The sequence below is a fragment of the Myodes glareolus genome, chromosome 15 (genome assembly GCF_982192425.1).
Source record: "Myodes glareolus chromosome 15, mMyoGla1.1, whole genome shotgun sequence".
In the NCBI taxonomy this organism is placed as follows: Eukaryota; Metazoa; Chordata; class Mammalia; order Rodentia; family Cricetidae; genus Myodes; species Myodes glareolus.
The window spans coordinates 70,707,808-70,724,348 of NC_142040.1; the positions used below are offsets into that span (position 1 = coordinate 70,707,808).

The 16,541-nt window shown below is 50.6% G+C and overlaps 1 protein-coding gene across 1 annotated transcript in view; it reads left to right on the top strand.

Annotated features, from left to right (window-relative positions):
- Window positions 1–4,409: 4,409 nt before the first annotated feature.
- The window catches only part of Dap (death associated protein), a 48,823-nt gene continuing 36,691 nt past the window's right edge, over window positions 4,410–16,541 (top strand). Inside the window, exons 1-2 of the mRNA XM_048457003.3 lie at window positions 4,410–4,582; window positions 13,966–14,062. Of these exons, the coding sequence (XP_048312960.1) occupies window positions 4,528–4,582; window positions 13,966–14,062 (152 nt within the window). The 5' untranslated portion in view covers window positions 4,410–4,527. The remainder of the gene's footprint in view (window positions 4,583–13,965; window positions 14,063–16,541) is intronic.

Below are 16,541 nucleotides of genomic sequence, written 5' to 3' on the forward strand. Positions count from 1 at the left end.
AGCCTAAGTCATTGGCCAAACAACTGTAACTGATAATAAGCCTCAGAGTGGTTATTTCATAAGCCACAGGGAGCTGGTGGGCGGTGAGCAGAGAGAAACCTGTCCAGTGGACGGCGGGACAGAGAAGACTTCCCACTACACTGGTGGGCTGCTGACCAAGCGCTGGCTTGCTCTACTCTTCAGATGTAACTCTGCTGTTTAGGTTTGACACAGGGCCTTGTTTTGTAGTTTTCTTCCAAAATGCACTCGGATTATGTCCTCATTTCCTGAAAGTAGTCCAGACATCCATGTGGCAAGTTGAGAGAAGCCGCAGCACGGAGCTTTGAAGGGAACAAAGTGGCAGCAGCCTCTGGCGGAGTCCTTTCTTCCTCACGGGTGAGCCCCGAGACAGAGAAGTGTGTGCACTAACACACGCAGAGCTCTGAGATTGACAGTCCACCATACAGATGTGCAGAGCCGGGCCCAGACGAGGCACATGATCAAACATGACCTGGAGCTGCAGCAGAGACAAACCTGGGGCTGCAGCAGAGACAAACCTGGGGCTGCAGCAGAGACAAACCTGGGGCTGCAGCAGAGACCCGGGCAGTAACAGAGACCCGGGGCTGCAGCAGAGACCTGAGGCTGCAGCAGAGCCCACACAGCCTTCCACTGAAGGGGCTGCCCAGCAAACTGTGAGACTGAAGAAGAGGGGAAGGTCTTAGGGCTCACCCGTTGATTGGCATATTCACTGGCTAGTGTGCTGACATCCCCAAGGCCTTTGCTGTTTTTAAGCCTTTTTTTCTCTTTTTCTACTTTTCTTGTGTGCCTGGAATGTACATGTATGTGTACGCATGTTTTTGCATGTGGGTAGGTGTGCGTGCTCATGCGTGCATGCATGTGGGTGTCAGAGGTTGATGTCATAGTCATCCTTCATTGCTTTTCTACATTATTCATTGAGACAGAGTCTTTTGATCAAACACTCAGAGCGCACCCAAGAGACTAGTCTTGCTGGCTAGCTTGTTCCAGGCTCCCATCTCTCTTTTTTGAGACTGGAATTATAGAGCGCAGATATACCCACAGAGGTTTTTGGGTGATCCAGACTCCAATCCTCATGCTTGGGCAGCAAGGGCTTTAACTGCTGCATCATCGCCCCAACGAGTCATCTTTATTCTGTATCTTCAGGTCATGTCCAAGGGCTGGTCTACAGCAACAGTTCACAGACCATCCTGGGGAAACCTGGGGGCCATGAGAAGAGGCTAGGCTCATACAGAATGGCTACGAGATCATGTTTATAATGAACTAAAATCTTTCCGTTTCCCACTGTGTCTCAAGGCAACCGTGGAGCTTGTCGCTGCAGGATGGGATATGCCGAGGTCATAAATGTAGGTACGGAGAGGATGCAGCTCTCTGGACTTAGGGCAGGACCTCCTATGTCTGCTCACTATTGCTCTCGCATCAAGTGTGTAAGAACAGGGTCCTCCGTCTCCACTTGCTGCGCCTCTGCTCTGTGCTGCCTCCGTGTGAACACCCCCCCACCTGCAGTCAAGCAGAAAGGCTCACTCTCACAGCCTTGAACACCTTTCTCCTCACCCACCTTTTCCTAAGCCAGCACAAAATAGTGGGAGCCTATTACTATTCTAGCATGTTAATCGGATTCTGCCCTGTGTTGTACTTCATTTTTTTTTTCCTTTAAAATCTCTAAACAAGCAACATGCTCTGAATAGACTTGTGTTCAATCCTCAAGGCTTACACAGCACTCTCAGTGTGTTATATTATCAACCCACCCATGTCTCTTGAGACGTTCTAGAGGGTGCATTGCAATCTGTGCTAAGACTGGGACACTGAGTCACAGGGAGGGTGGCATCTCTGGAGCTCATACATGGATATGCAGTCAGGATGAATCCTAATATGTCTACAGATCTCCTTCACTGACTCTTCGTTCTGGTCTGGCCGCACAGAGGAAAGTCCAAGCAGAGCCCCGTGGGCTTGCAAAGGTCATGGTGACCTCCACACTCTTCTGGTGCTTGTCTCACACCCATGCTCTCTGAGATTGCCGGGCTCCCGGGCAAAGAGCCTTCCGGAAGGGTTTTATGTGTGTTTAAGGGCAGTGTTATGTCTTAGCAGCTCGGTCTCCTGGATAGATTCTTTAAAAACAAAGTAACAAAAATATTTTATTATTCAATTTTAGATGCTGGGCTCCCCTGAGATTGTTTTGTCTTACTGAGAGCCTCTTTATCCTCACGTCTTTGTCATGTTTATTTTTATACTTATAGCAATTTATATACCCTTGTAAGAAATTTTATATAAGGAGATAAATGCTGGGCCATAACATTGAATAACTATTTGAATCCCTAAGATAAGTATTATTGCCTCCAATACAGAATCATAATCACAGACTGCACAAGGAGCTTCCACAAGGTCAAATCATGGCTCCTGGGACAAGCTGGAAACGCCGTTTGTCCGCACCCTTCCCCTCGTGTCTCCATTAAACACATCTTTTCATAAATAATCGACAGCACATCTGGAGTGCTGCAGGGCACCATGACTCTCATCTTCTTTATGGTTTCTATTTTCTCACTTCCGAATAAAGATAAGAGGGTGTCTGCCAGGGTTCAGGTTGGTCATTTCTTTCTTCAAACGTCTTTTACTAAACTATAAGTTCATGTGGGGCTGAAATTGACTCCATGTTCTTTATTAGCTATTGAAACACTTCTGAAAATGCCCTGGGTGGTTCCTCAATCACCCCTGTGACTGAGGCCAAGTTGAAACCTCAAGGATTGCTTGCCTCAGTGACCATGCACATGCTTACGTGTGCGTTTGCGTGTGTGTGCATGCGTGTAACATATGCCACAATCTTGTTTTTCTTTGGCTTTTGGAACCTGTGTGGGACTTTCCCCCATGTGTTTTATATGGGTGGATGCCAAATCAATTATATTTTATTTTATTTATAATTTCTATGGCAAAATAAAGAAATACCTTTAATGCTATGAAGTTGGGTCAGGAATGAAAGCTACCCTCCTCTTATGAGCCTAATTCACAGTATGAAGGAATTCTGTGTAGTGAGCAAGAATATAAAAATTCTTATCCCTAAGACAACAGCAGAGGAAGACAGAAAGTCAAGGCTGGAAGAAGAAAGCAGTTGAACTGACTGGTACAGAGTTATTTTAATACACCACGTGGAGATTCCTGTATTTTACACACAGTGATAAAAAATTCCATTGCAGAAACAAACTTATATTCTCTAGCGTATTATGTTTTACTAGCACTTCCAAACGTGCAATCTGAACAACGGAAAGAGCGGGGTTCTCTCTGGTCAGCTGACCTTAAGAGTTGGTTGTGATGCAGGAAGCAGTGGAACATGTGAGACTCTGGAGGAGACCGTGCTCACTGATGAAATAGTAGATGCTAAGACGGAAAGAGTTGGCCTCTTCCTCTAAGGAAGCCCCAGAGCGGCCAGTGTGGGTCAAGGAGCCATGAGCAATGAGCTGACAGTTTGCCAGGCCCCATCACAAAAGAGCCTGGGGGGCTGTATGTGCTACAGGTTGCATTTGGCATCTATAAGGCTTCAAAACTGGGAGCCTCCTCTACTGAGAATTTGTTCTTTATACAAGCCTGTGATCCACCTGCCTCTTGAGAACTGTAAGCTAAGTAAATACCTCTTTTATGAGTTATCCAGACTCAAACACTATAGGGGAGAGCACCCAAGAAACATATGGGGAAGAGGGCTGAGACTGATGCATTGCAGGTCTACAGCGAAGCCGGCCAAGCTGAATGGCAAGTTAGGGTGGCCTCCGGACTGGACAAGGCACAGCATCCCTAAAGCTAAAGAGGATCCGCAGTTGTCTCTAATGCTACTACGAGATCAAGGACACTGGACAAGTGACCTTTGGATTTGGCCGCGTGGGGCCAGGGAGGGGACTAGTCAACACATTGTGGGTTGAGAAAAGAGTGTGGCACCGGCCTCTTTGAATAGCTGTGTCGTCAAAGGTAAATATGTAACCCAAAGGGGATGGTGGCAGGCCTTTTCCTAAAGACAGGAAATGTGCCACTGCTGATCTTTGTAGAGCTCAGAGTTCTGGAGAGGCACTGAATGGGTGCTGATAGTTGAGAGATGAAGCAGGCCGCTGTCATCTCTGAACGAAACCCAGCGCTGAGGTCTCGAACCACCAGCGGGCGACGCTTCCCTCGGGGACAGCTAGGCGGAGGAGACTCATTGCTCGTCCAGCTGTCCAGCGATCGCGGAGCCGCGCGCCCTCCACGGACACGCGCCCTGTCACTCTACCCGGCTAGCTGCCAGGAGATAGACGTGGCGCTGGCCGCTGCGCACGCTCCACGCGGCCAGGGCGGGGCAGGGCGGGGCGGCTCGCCCAGCGCGAGTGGGCGTGGCTATGCCACGCAGCCGCCCGGAGCCACACCCTCGGCCCAAGGCGGCAGTGCGCGTCCCCGAGCCGCGCGCGACCCACGCCTTCCTTCCCTCCGGGGCGTCGCGCGCGCGCTGCCGCCCACCCCTCCGCCGCAGCCGTCGTCGCCCCTCGAGCCAGCGGCGCCATGTCTTCGCCTCCAGAAGGGAAGCTGGAGACCAAAGCTGGACACCCGCCCGCCGGTACTGACTGGTTTGCACTTTGTCTCGGGGCGCCGGGCGAGGGCGGGGCAGGATCGGGGTTCCCCAGGTCCCGGACCGGGGCGATGCGCACGCGCGCAGGTGAGCTGGGGCTCCGGGTCGCAGGTGAGCGGGACGCGGGCATCCGACCCTCCCCGGCGGGGACACGTAGCCACCTCTGGAGTCGCCGCGAGTGCCCGCGCTAAGCCCAGTTGTACAACTCAGAACTCAAACGTCGGCAGCTTCCGCTGAGATCGCACAGATGTTTGGGGGAAGTCCCCAACAATTAAAAGGCAGTGTGATGATGCCGTGATGATTAATCGTGGACTGACAGCGTTTCACACCGACAGTCCAAAGGAGCGGAAATAATCCCGATCACTAATCTCCTGGCATGGCTTCCTCTCCTCGTTTTCTTTTCTCATCCAGCTTTCTCTTGAGAGTGGTTAAAAAGATATTTTTAAAGCAAATCCTCAAACTCTAAGCCAAGGCAGTTAAGTTCAGGAAAGGGGCACCTTTCTTAGGAAATGGCAAGCAACCTCTGTGCGTGTTGGGCGCCGCCTCCACTCAGTTCCTGTTTGTTCCTCCGTGGCTGCCACGCTGGTGGGGCTAGGTGGCAAGGATGCCAGTAAGAGCACTCCTGAGAGGCGGCTCGAAGGCCACAGGTCCCTGAAGCCAAGTCTTCTTAGAGCTCGTCCAGGTCCTGACTGCACACGCTCTGAACCAGGGCTTCTCCCAGCAAACCTTAGAGGAAAGTGCTGGGTGGTGGACACATCTGTGCCATCTCTCTGTTGTAAAAATGTCACACCTCTGCAGCTGCTGGCCCCACGGGAGGACAGGAGTGGCTGTAACAGCGCCTCCCCGCTAATCTCACTGGGTGTAGGAGTTAGAAAAGGATCCCACTGTGGTGGAAACACTTGGTGTTTGCTGTAAGAATTCCATCATGGAGTTTGTAACGCTCTGGGTTCAATCCTCGCTTCAGACCAAACAAAACCACCCTTGGAAAGACTTCCTTTAAGACACAGGCTCCAGCCCCTAACCAAGCCTGTCCAAAACTAGTGCCCGTTTTGCAAAGGAAAATTAGTCTTCTCCAATGGAGTCTCACTGAGTGTATTAAACCACTTTTCAGAGTAGGCCCCATGCTCTCTGTAAGTCGATGATCAACTCAAAATGAACTCAATGGTATTTTTTGTAGATTTCCTGTCTTGTGTTGCTTTGGGTTTTTTTATTTGTTTGTTTTGTGAGTTTTTTGTTGTTTTTTTTTGGTTTGTTTGTTAGTGTTTTTTCTTGTCTTATTAGTCTTTTGCTTTGTGTGTTTTGGTGTCTGGTTTTGTGGTTTGTGTGTGTGTGTGAGAGAGAGAGAGAGTGTGTGTGTGTTTAATTTTCTTTTTTTAAAAAAGTGAAGTTGGGTGGGTAGGGGAGTGGGGGAGGAGCTGGGGAGGGGAAAATCATGATCAGACTATACTGTTTAAAAACTTTTTTCTATTAAAATTTAAGAAGGGCAAAACCAAAGAACAACAAAGAAAGATTTCCGTTAAGGAAAACCCTGACCTTTAACTCTTAAAGGAATAGTTTGAGTTCAGCTGCCTGTGGATCTGTGCTGCTTGGCCTGACCCACACTGCAGGATTCCAGGCTGAGGCGAGGGGCCTGTGCTCAACAGAGACTCAAGGGAGTCTCCCAGGAGAAGGAGTTCATTAATGTGTGCCTCTTAGAGAGACAATGAGTCAAAACAACATTGATTAAATTGTTCGTGGAGACTAGGAGGCACGGCTCCGGATCAGAGGAAGGAAAAGCTCACTTGGAGAAACTGGAGAGTTCTGGTTTACTTCAGTTTGCAAACAGGCTTTTGAATTCGGAATGGACTACCTTGTTTAGAACCTTGCTTTGCTGTGCCTCTGGAGCAGTGCACTTGGGCTCGAAGTTTTGAATTTTGGGGCATGACTTTGTGCTTCTCTGGGACTCAGGGGTCTCCTCACCTGACGTCAGAGGCTAGACCAGATGGTCTTCCTCGGGGCAGCAGTTGGTGGGGCCCTGGCCTTGGGACTGTAACTTTTGCTCCTTTGCCTGTTTGTTCCTCTTGTTAATCAAACAGTTCGCATGACCTTAGGGCAAGCCCTTTAACTCACCTGACCCAAAGGTCTTGTGACTGGAGATCCCAAAGCCACCAAGAAGGGTGGGTGGGACCGCGCTGTTAGCAGGCTGTGCTTCTCAGCAGCACCGTCCTGTGTAGTGTGCAGAAGTTCCTTCTGTGGCGGGGAGGCCAGAGTGTCTGGCAGTCCTAGAGAGCAGCAGTGCTGCAGGATAAATGTTTGTAGAAAGAAGAAAGGGCCACCCACTAGTAAAAAATAATAAAGGATTGCCAAGAACGCAGTCCATAAGTCAAAACCACTGCCTTAAGAACTTCGGGAAAGCTGTCATTAAGTGCTTACATTGTATAACAGACTTGTGTTAAATCTATCGTTGGAAATAATAAAATCCTCTTACCACACCTCTTTTGCTGTCCTCTCTTGTGTTCTCGCTTTACTGGCCTCTCCAGTCCCTATACTGCCCGTTTTCCTCATTTTCCTCACTGTACCTACCTCCAGGCTCTCCCACTCTCCTGGCTTTCCTGCCTGCTGATGGCTGTCCCTTCAGGGGCTGGCACACTACCTTGAATGAGACACTTAGTCAACAGTTCCTGGAAAGTTTCCCCAAGGCCTGTCTGTCCCCACCGGCCACCTTACTCCCTAATGCCACGCCTGCAGCCTCCCTGCTGTCCTCATTTGCACAGGTAGTGAATGGTGGGGACTGGCCTGAAGGACCTCAGCAGGCTGACCGTATCCACCATACCGCTGGTCAGAGGCCACTCCCAAGCTGTGAGGTTAGGGAGGTGGTTTGCAAAGAAGAACTGTACTGCACAGAGACCTTCCTGGGATAGATGGCATGTCACTGCGCTCTGCACACATCTCCCTGACAGCAAGCCAGGCAGCTCAGACTGTAGCCCCCATTGCTGCTCCTCACCAGAAAATGCGTATGGAGAATTGGGGGTGAGCCCATTGGTTTCACCGCTGTTGCTAAGGCAGCAACGCATTCAGAGGCTGCATTAGCTCTAACAGCAGCAGCCGTGGCCCTCCCAGCTGCCCAGACTAGACACAGTGACTCATCCCTGCCAGTCCCCATGTGAACTGGATAAAGTCTCGCTTGGCAGGTACACGTTTCAGGCCTATAGTCCCCACCACGTGTACCTATTGCTCAGGGGAGCCAAAACGATAAGTCAAGTTTCATAAATCTGATAACGTGATTCCATCACATGTTGCTGCTTTTCTGGAGGGCTTTCCGCCAGAAGTTGTTCTCACATCCCCCACAGAACCAAGTCAAATGAAAATAGGAACGTGGCTGTTTATGTCAAGTACGGCGGGAAATAGGCCACTTGCTATTTTCAGCAACACCGATAATTCAGCTCCATTGCATTAATCACTCAGACATGGCTTCAGGATGCATTAAAGCCTGTGGATGATAATCGACCCTGAAGTGCTCTCTCGCAGGAAGTTTTTGGGTTATCCAGTCTCTTCTGTTGCCAGAAATGAATGGTGAATTTGCCTTTCTATAGCGAGCATCCTGTCATACACGTGGTAAGCATATTCCCACGTTCAGCCAGGGAACCCGGCCACTGACCACCGGTTGGAGGGAGCACGCGCCCTCTGCTTCCACTCCCAGCATGCCACGGGGCATGCCATGCTTTAGTGACTGTTTTCTCTGTTTGTTTGCATCAGGGTTGACCTAGCATTTGTAATGCAGTTACAGTTACCTCCCCTGTTCCTTAGACAGCTCTGACTAGCTTCCCCTTCTGGAGCCTGCTGTATGTGCCCTGTTCATTTCAGCCACCGCCCTGCGTCCTGACATAGGTTGGTAGCCGCCTCCCTTCCATATCTCAGACATCTTTTTGCTTACACAGGGAATATTCACTTTTTGACACAGTCCTTTTAGGTGAGCTGAAGAAGTCAAAGTTCCTTTTTCTCCTGTTGAACCTCCAGCAAGGAGCAACGTGGAGTCCCGGACACTTTCTGCGCTGTGATGCTGCCGTGTCTGCACAGGCTGCCACAGAGGGCAGGATGTGGTAGAATATCAGGTCTCTGGTGGGGCCCGTGAGAGGCAGGCTTTGCTGTGGCAGTTTCTGCAGGTAATTATAGTAAACTTGGTGGTTTTAAACCACGATGAACTTAAAGTCACTAGACAAATGATTGTGTTTATTTCAAGTCGAGTGGGAAGTAGTGTGCTTTGCTCTTTTTAGCCCTACGACTATGCTTTTTTTAATCTCAGTAAATGCAAGATCATTCAGTTCTTCCTCCTTGCACAGTCTGGGAAGAGTCTAGAGTAGGTGTCACCATGCTCAGGCCAAGGTGTGAGCAGGCTGCTGTCGTCTGGAAGCTTTGGGGGGGGGGGGAGCCTCCTCTCTGGACCGTCTCTGTGTTGAGTTCACCCGCACGCCTTGGTTCGTAGCTCCTTCCTTCATCCCCACTGGGACCCTGACACCTCTCTTTCCTCTTTTCATATCTAAAGACCTTTCTGATTACATGGTCCACGTGGCTAATCGAGAGTAATCTTAGGTTCAGACGATTGGCTTTCAATTCCCTCTGCAGCCATACTTTCACCTTGCCATAGAACACATTTGTAAGTTCTGGGGAGAGGAGACATTATCCTGTAGCATTGAAAGTAACACCACAGTCACTGTTCCTTGTTCTGTTGCCCATGACCCAGCTAAATGGCCTTGACCCAGTTGCAACACGGGTCCAGAGGTGGCATCGACCAACACCTACCAGTCCCTGCCTCCAGGGTTTCTGATGACAGCTCTCCCCAGCATCTCCAGCAGTCGGGTCCTGCTTTCTCTCGTGACTGACGAGACTATGCGGTGCCTCTGCTCCCAGACGCAGTGACGTGGAAGATGGACGCGGCCTTCATTGGTCACACCCTGTCCCTTAACTTCATTTCCGCCCCGGAAAGGGAAAGGAGTTGCCTGTGTGGCTTAAACCAGCAGCCTGCACCCTAACCAAAGAGCGTTGCTCTCTTCCATTTTTCCCTCAGCTTCCTTAGTGATGAGCTGTCTGAGGTGCAGTATCAGGGCATCAGGGAGGGGCTCATAATTTTAGTGCATACCGCGGAGAGCCTCTGTGGAGACCTACATGGTCTGGGGCAGAGGGTTCTCACTGGGATTTCCCACAATTGACAAGTAGATGCCAGGCCACCCAGTGTCCACCCTTGCTGCTGCCCCTCACATTCCCCACCTTTGCCTTATAGAGCTCACACCCTGGGCTGTGTGAGCGTCCACTGAAGGGAGGCCCTTCCTTGCCAGGTAATGTAGAAACACTTCTAATGAAGACAGACCACATTCCTTTGCCCTGTCCATTTTAAGCTCCTGTCCCGCATGTCTCAGGGAAGGTCCAATTCCACCTCCCCTTGCTTTCATGCTTCGGCCGTGCATTGCCTGGGCATATTTCTAACCTACAGTATGCTGGCTCTTTTGTGTTCTCCCCACCTAGAGTCGTCGGAGCCCTTCACCTCCTAAGGGCGGATTAGCCTCCTGTTAATACCATTTCAGCAGCTCAAGGCAGCTGCCCTTCAAAGCGTCTTTTAGGATCCGCGCTCAAGCTTGGGAGCCATGGGTGTGTGTTATTAACAACTAAACGCACTCACCGTTAGCTGCTCTGCCCAGAGTCTGCAGGATCCTGGGAGACCTTTCTCTCTGTCTACTGTCCTGCTACAGATTTTTCCAGCCTCTCGCTGAGCCTTCGCAGTAACTGTCCTGACTGCCTCTCGCACTGTAACAGCTGAGGGGAACTTCTGCCAGGGATGGCAGGGAATCACCGCCCCCTCCATTTGCTCCCAGGGCCAGTCTGACCAAGGAAGGCTCCTCTACCCCCCTTCCCGTTTGGACAGGATGTTGTTCCACAGATTAGATTTGTACTTCAAACTTTCCTCCCATCTCCAGGTGATCTAATGATTGGGACCTGACCATAGCCTGTCTGCACACTGCTTGGAAGGGTTCCCTGTGATTAAGGGCGTCTGTCATGTAGATCCATCTGGTTCAGCTGTGCCTCTTACAGACTGTGTCCCTGGGGGAAACTGGGCCCTAGCACAGGCTGTCTCAAGTGTGATGCTGGTGTGGTTAGTTGGGTGCCTAGAACATGGCAACAGTGACAAAGGAGATGTGGCAGAATCACCCAGGACCTGAGAGTCTCTGCAAGAGCCCTTACCTAGCAGTGGCTCCCTTATGGTTGTTACTGATTGTCAGCCCTCACATGTCAGTACCGCAGTGGCCTCCTTCCCTGTGGTCCTGTTCCCTCTGCAGTGGGGAGATGTTCAAGCACACGGGATTTGAGTCTGTGAGCTCTTTCTAAGCTCTGAGTTCTTATCTCAGTACATGCTTGCTAGAGGGAAGCATATTGTGTATGCCAGCTCTCTCAAGTGTTTCGGGAGCTAATTGAGTTATCCTCAGATGTCTCTGAGGGGGGGGGACATTTTCACTCTCTTCACAGGTAGAGGGCCCTGAGACCTAATGTGAGACACACACGTACATACATTCCCACAAGGACAGGCAGCGCTGGGGTTTAAACCTGCAGGCCCAGAATCCAGTCCTTTACCTTGGCGTGACGCTCAACCAGGAACCCCAGAGGCTAGCTGACGACTCCGTTCCATGCGATACTGGCTGTGCTGTTGTAGAAGAGTAGATAGCCGTCCTCAGAAGGAAAGGCGGGGCTCTGTGCCCACAGAAGCGACCCACGTCAGGGCACTACTCTGTCCTCGTTTAGGGGTCTCTATCTTAGGGGGTCCCCGTCTCTGGCAAGTGCGTGCAATGGAAAATAATTCTATTTCAAAGCAAACAGTTTATCCTGAGTCAGGTTGGCATGATTGTGTCTCAGGAACACAGGTTTGGGTGACTGACATAAGCCCTGTGAAAGACTTACTATAGCCTCAGGAGAAGTCACCAGTCAGAACAGTCAGCAGATGCCTTGTTGGGAGTGACAGAGAAGTGGGCCGTCCCCAAGTGGGAAATCTTTCCTATAGGTTTCAGATAGTACTTCATTCTTAGTTTTAGGTCTGGTAGAGGCTACGGGTCTGCTGGGCTTAGCATAAATTCATTCTTAGAGAGCTGTCCTCGTCTTGAGAACGTTAGTTTAGATACGGAGGTTGAAAGTCAATGGCCTACAAGATTCCGTCTACACACTGTCATGGTGCTGAACCTGGGCTAGCTCAGGCATTCTCCAGGGTCTCGAGACAGATCAGCTTTAAAGAACTTCAGTGCCACACACATGGTATGAGGCTTGGTGAGCATAGGGTGCATGCAAACCCTGTCCTGGAACAATGCTACTAAAAGATGATACCCAGGATTATTGGGGGGCGGGAATCTGCTGTCAGATATATTTGGGGAGACTTCATTGTTGTCTGAGGTTTCTGTCCTCCCTGGTTCCAATAGTCATTAAGTCCCAAAGAAAACACACAGAGGTCTACATTAATCATAAACTGATTGGTCCATTAGCTCAGGCTTCTTATTAACTCTTATACCTTACATCAACCCATTATTCTTATCTGTGTTAGCCACATGGCTCAGTACCTTTGTCAACAGCGTAGTTACAGCTTGCTTCTTCTGTGCTGGACAGGACTGCAGAGGGAGCTTCCCTCTTCCCAGAATTCTCCTGTTCTCAATGACCTGCCTCTACTTCCTATCTGGTTGTCCTGCCTATACTTCCTGCATGGCTACTGACCAATCAGTGTTGATTTAAAACACAATTGACAGAATATAGACAACTGTCCCACACCACTTCATGTTCCTTCTTGATGCACACCAGCGCAGCAAAGGCCCATCTGGGGCTGGGGAGAGGGCCGAGTTGGTAATGTGCTCCAGAAGCTTGAGGGCCTGATTTCAGATTCCTGGCACCCAGATAGAAGCTAGTTCGTGTCTGTAATTGCAGTGCTAGGAGGTGGAGATGGACGGCTTCTCAGAACCTGCTTCTCTCAAAAACAACAGGTGGAGGAAAGATTGAGAAATACTTAGTGTCCCAGAAAAATATCTAGTATCCACCCTCGGCCTCCACACTCATACACGCACAGTAATCCATTGGATTCTGTCTACCTGGCATTTCCTCATTTTTTCCATCCTACACTGTCCACCTCCACCCCTTCTTCCCTGGCTAGCTTGACTCCAATCACAGATAAGTGGGGGTGCACACGTGTAGAAATCAGAGGCCCCGTCCTGGTGTACGCCTGGACATTTCTCAGTAGGGTCCACAGGGTTCCTATGGAACCCAGCTATCCCATGCCTATATACAGATCCAAGGCAATGAACACACAGACACAGAAAATTATATAAACGTTATTCAGCGCTGCCGTGCTCATAGCAGCCCGAACTGCCAACAACTAAGTGCCCATCACCTGGTGAGAAGGTAAACCAAATATGTACTATATCCATGCAGAGGACTGTATTTGGCATTAAAGAATGAAGCCCTAATGCATGGAGTAACATTGGTGAACTTTGAAAATAAAGGAAAAGAGCCAATGACCAAATTCTGTGTGTTCTGTGATTTCTTCTCCACCCTAGATGTCCAGAGTAAGAATATATGGTTACCCAGAGCCAAGGAAGGATGGGCGGGGGAGGCTCTTCATGGGTGTGGAATTATTGCGTGGGGTGAGACAAAACAGTGATAGCATGGTCTCACCACTCTGAGTACACTCAGACAGTGTTAGACCGTCTAAACAGGCGAGCTCCGTGGTACAGGAAGTGTGTTTAAAAGCTGCTCTTAGAAAGAACATGACATCTGCCAGCAGCAGTCTTTTGGAGCACTGTGTGGGAAGGAGGATTGTTCTGAATGGCCATGGCTGACCTCTGAGCTTCACCCAGTACCAGTCTCTGTTGAGAAGAACCCACTGGAGCTGAGAGAACAGCCACTTCAGCCCAGGGCTTAGTCTGAAAGCCGGAGGACTTGAGTTCGGATTCCTGGCACCCCCCGGAAGCTGGGCATGATTCATGTCCGTAACCCCAGTGCAAGGGGATTTCCCAGAACTTGCTGGGCAGCCATGGCTGTGTCAGCCTGTCCAAACCACCGGTGTTTGAAGAAGTCGGATCACAAGGCAGGCTTTAAGTGGCCCGTGTTTTATCCGTAAGGCACCGCGGTTCTTAGAAAGTACTTAGAGATGATCAGAAAGGAACGCGGGAGCCTTGGGAAGTTTCTAAGATATAAGAAGGCACCGAGGACTGTACCATGTCTGTCTCCTCTGCATCACACTACCCTCCCCCTGTTTATGATTGTCACTGTCCCTGGCGTCCACTCGATAACTGTGGCCTTCCATCGGGTGCCCCAGATCCACAGGCAGACACCCCTCCACCCTGGTCATTCTGCCTTTGTTTTTATTTCAGTGAAAGCCGGCGGAATGCGGATTGTGCAGAAACACCCACACACGGGAGACGGGAAGGAGGAAAAAGACAAAGATGAGCAAGAATGGGAAAGCACCAGGTAAGAGACATCAGGTGACGCCAGCAGGCTGTGCAAGTAACCACACGGTTAGATATCAATGCTGCCTGTGCGTCCAGCGCCTCCTGGACTTTCAGCCCGCACACTGTGTGCTTTCCTTTCCCATGGTGAGGCAGGGTTCTGTGCTATCAGGAGGGAGACGGTGCATCTGGAGTGTGCCGTCTGGCTCACCTCCGCCAAGCACCCTGTCCTCTGGTCTGACCAGGGCTGCTGAGCCCAGGAGCTGAGCAGGAGCCTAGCCTCACCCTGTAGCCCTTTAGTCTGGCCCTCTGGAGGGAAGGGGGTCACAGCTTCCACCCCTTTTGGCAGGTCACAGGGTGGAGGAAATGGATTCTTGTGCCTGGTGGTTCTTCGTGCTCAGGTCTCTCTGCCCAGTCCAGAGACGTGTGCACTGCCCATCTGTGGACAGGAGCTCTCCACTAGGGCTGCAGCCTGAACCCCCCTGGAAGCTCCTGTGACCACTCACACAGTGGAACCTCAGCATCCTCACAGGCAGGATAGGGAACCGACTTGGGAAATGCTCCGCAGGCAGATCTGCAATGAGCAAGGCTACTCTCCAAGTGACCGCGTGTGTCCTTCGCTGACAGCCTTAGCTCTCTGGGGTCCTGCATTCTGTTTGCCCCTCCCTGTCAGCCACTTGTTTTCCTTGAAGGTTCTGGTCTTGAAGCTTGGTTTGAGGGCTGCATCCTTCATCGTGAGTAACCGTGTCGTACCACTGTCACTGCAGACACGACCATGAATACATCCACGTGGAAGAGCGTCCGCGGCAGCATTGTGCTGCACACGGTGTCTCCACTCTAGCAAGAAGGAAGGGGGTTGTTGGCCAGGAAAGGGAGTGGCCCAGCCTCTAGATTTCAAGGGATAGAAAGTTACCTGTGTGTAGGAGCCAAGACAGGACGGCCCCTTGCGCTTCTTCTGACTTTCCGATGAGAGGAAATACAGCAGCTAATGTAGGAGAAGAGCAGCTAAAATCATGGAGGAGTGGCGTTGAGAGGAAGATGGGGTGTGCCCGCCTTAGATTACAGCAGCCTCTTCTACTAAAGGATTAATCAACCCTCTCCCCCTCCCCGCCCCCCCCATCTGTAGAGCCGGGGAGGATGGAGCAAGCTGATTGCAGAGTAGAGTCTGCAGAGCTGCAGGCAAAGTCTCTGTTGTGCTACCCTGGAATCAGGTTGCTTCCCGTGTTCCTGTGTGCATATTGTCTCTGGCTTGGCTCTTCACCGTGTGACTAAGCCATGTGACCAAATGGGAGCACATCCCGCGTGGGGGAAATCTGCACAGCAGGCTGTGGACTTGTGGTGCTGATGCAGGCATCAGTTCTGGTGTCCCGTGTGACGGTGCAAGCTTGCCTTTTGCCTCCCTCCCTGTTCTGTGCTGGGTGTCTGAGTAACCGTAGTCAGCATAGCTCAGGAATGACTATCGCTGTTGCTTCTTTGGGGATTTTGAAAATATTTTTATTGCTCTTTTGTGCGTGTGCGCACATATGCCACAGTCCACCTGTGGAGGCCAGAGACAACCTTCAGGAACTATTTCTCTCCTTGTACCATGTAGATCCCAGGACTTGAACTTGGGTCATCAGGGTTGGCAACAAATGCCTTTATCGAATGAACCGTCTTGCTCGCCCTACTTTTTTTTTTTTTAAAACTCTTTCTGGTTTTTGTCTTTTGAGATAGACCAACTTGGCCTCAGACTCAAAATCCTGCTCCTGTCTCCTGAGTGTTAGACATACTGGTGTGTGCCACCACACCAGTTAATCATGGCTGATTTGTGGTGTGTAAGGAGCCTGCCTGTTCTGAGCAGTCCGTCCACCTTACACCTAGGACTCTCGCCCGTCTTTATTTTCTCTGTTTCAGAACGGGCTCATGCAGGCAGCTGGCTCCTTGTTCCTCAGGGCCAGCCTCCAGGCCATGCTGACCAGTTCCGCCCCAATTTGGTGACGGACATTTGTTGACGAATTCCCATCACTTGACACCACCTGAAACAGTCTCACTACGCCCACGGTGTAGATGACGGAAGCAAGACTTAGGGAGGTCGGTCGGCTCACTGATGCTTAGCCCATCAGTGTTCTGGCCACACAGACCACACCTGGAGCCTTGTCTCTCTGAAATGAATTAGTTCTGGAAGTCTGTACTTCTCGAATCCATAATCTTCCCTTACTTCTGCACTGCCACCGTAAAGAGATGGGGGAGTTACCAGTTTTCAGCGTGGCTCCAGGGACAGGGCTGGCATCGCTTTATACGTGGAAAGGCCCTGTTGCTTTCCAGAATGTATAGAGTACGTAGTCGTCCTCCAGGGAGTGGCATTGGGTCTGCACTTGGGCAGACTTTATTCTCACGACCCTCAGCTTTTACTCCTGATATGAAAATAAACCTGCTGTCTACGTCCCATGTCAGTTTCCCCCTTAGAGCCCCGCTTGCAAACTCCCTTTTAAACATCTCCTGGATATTTAAGACTGTTTGCT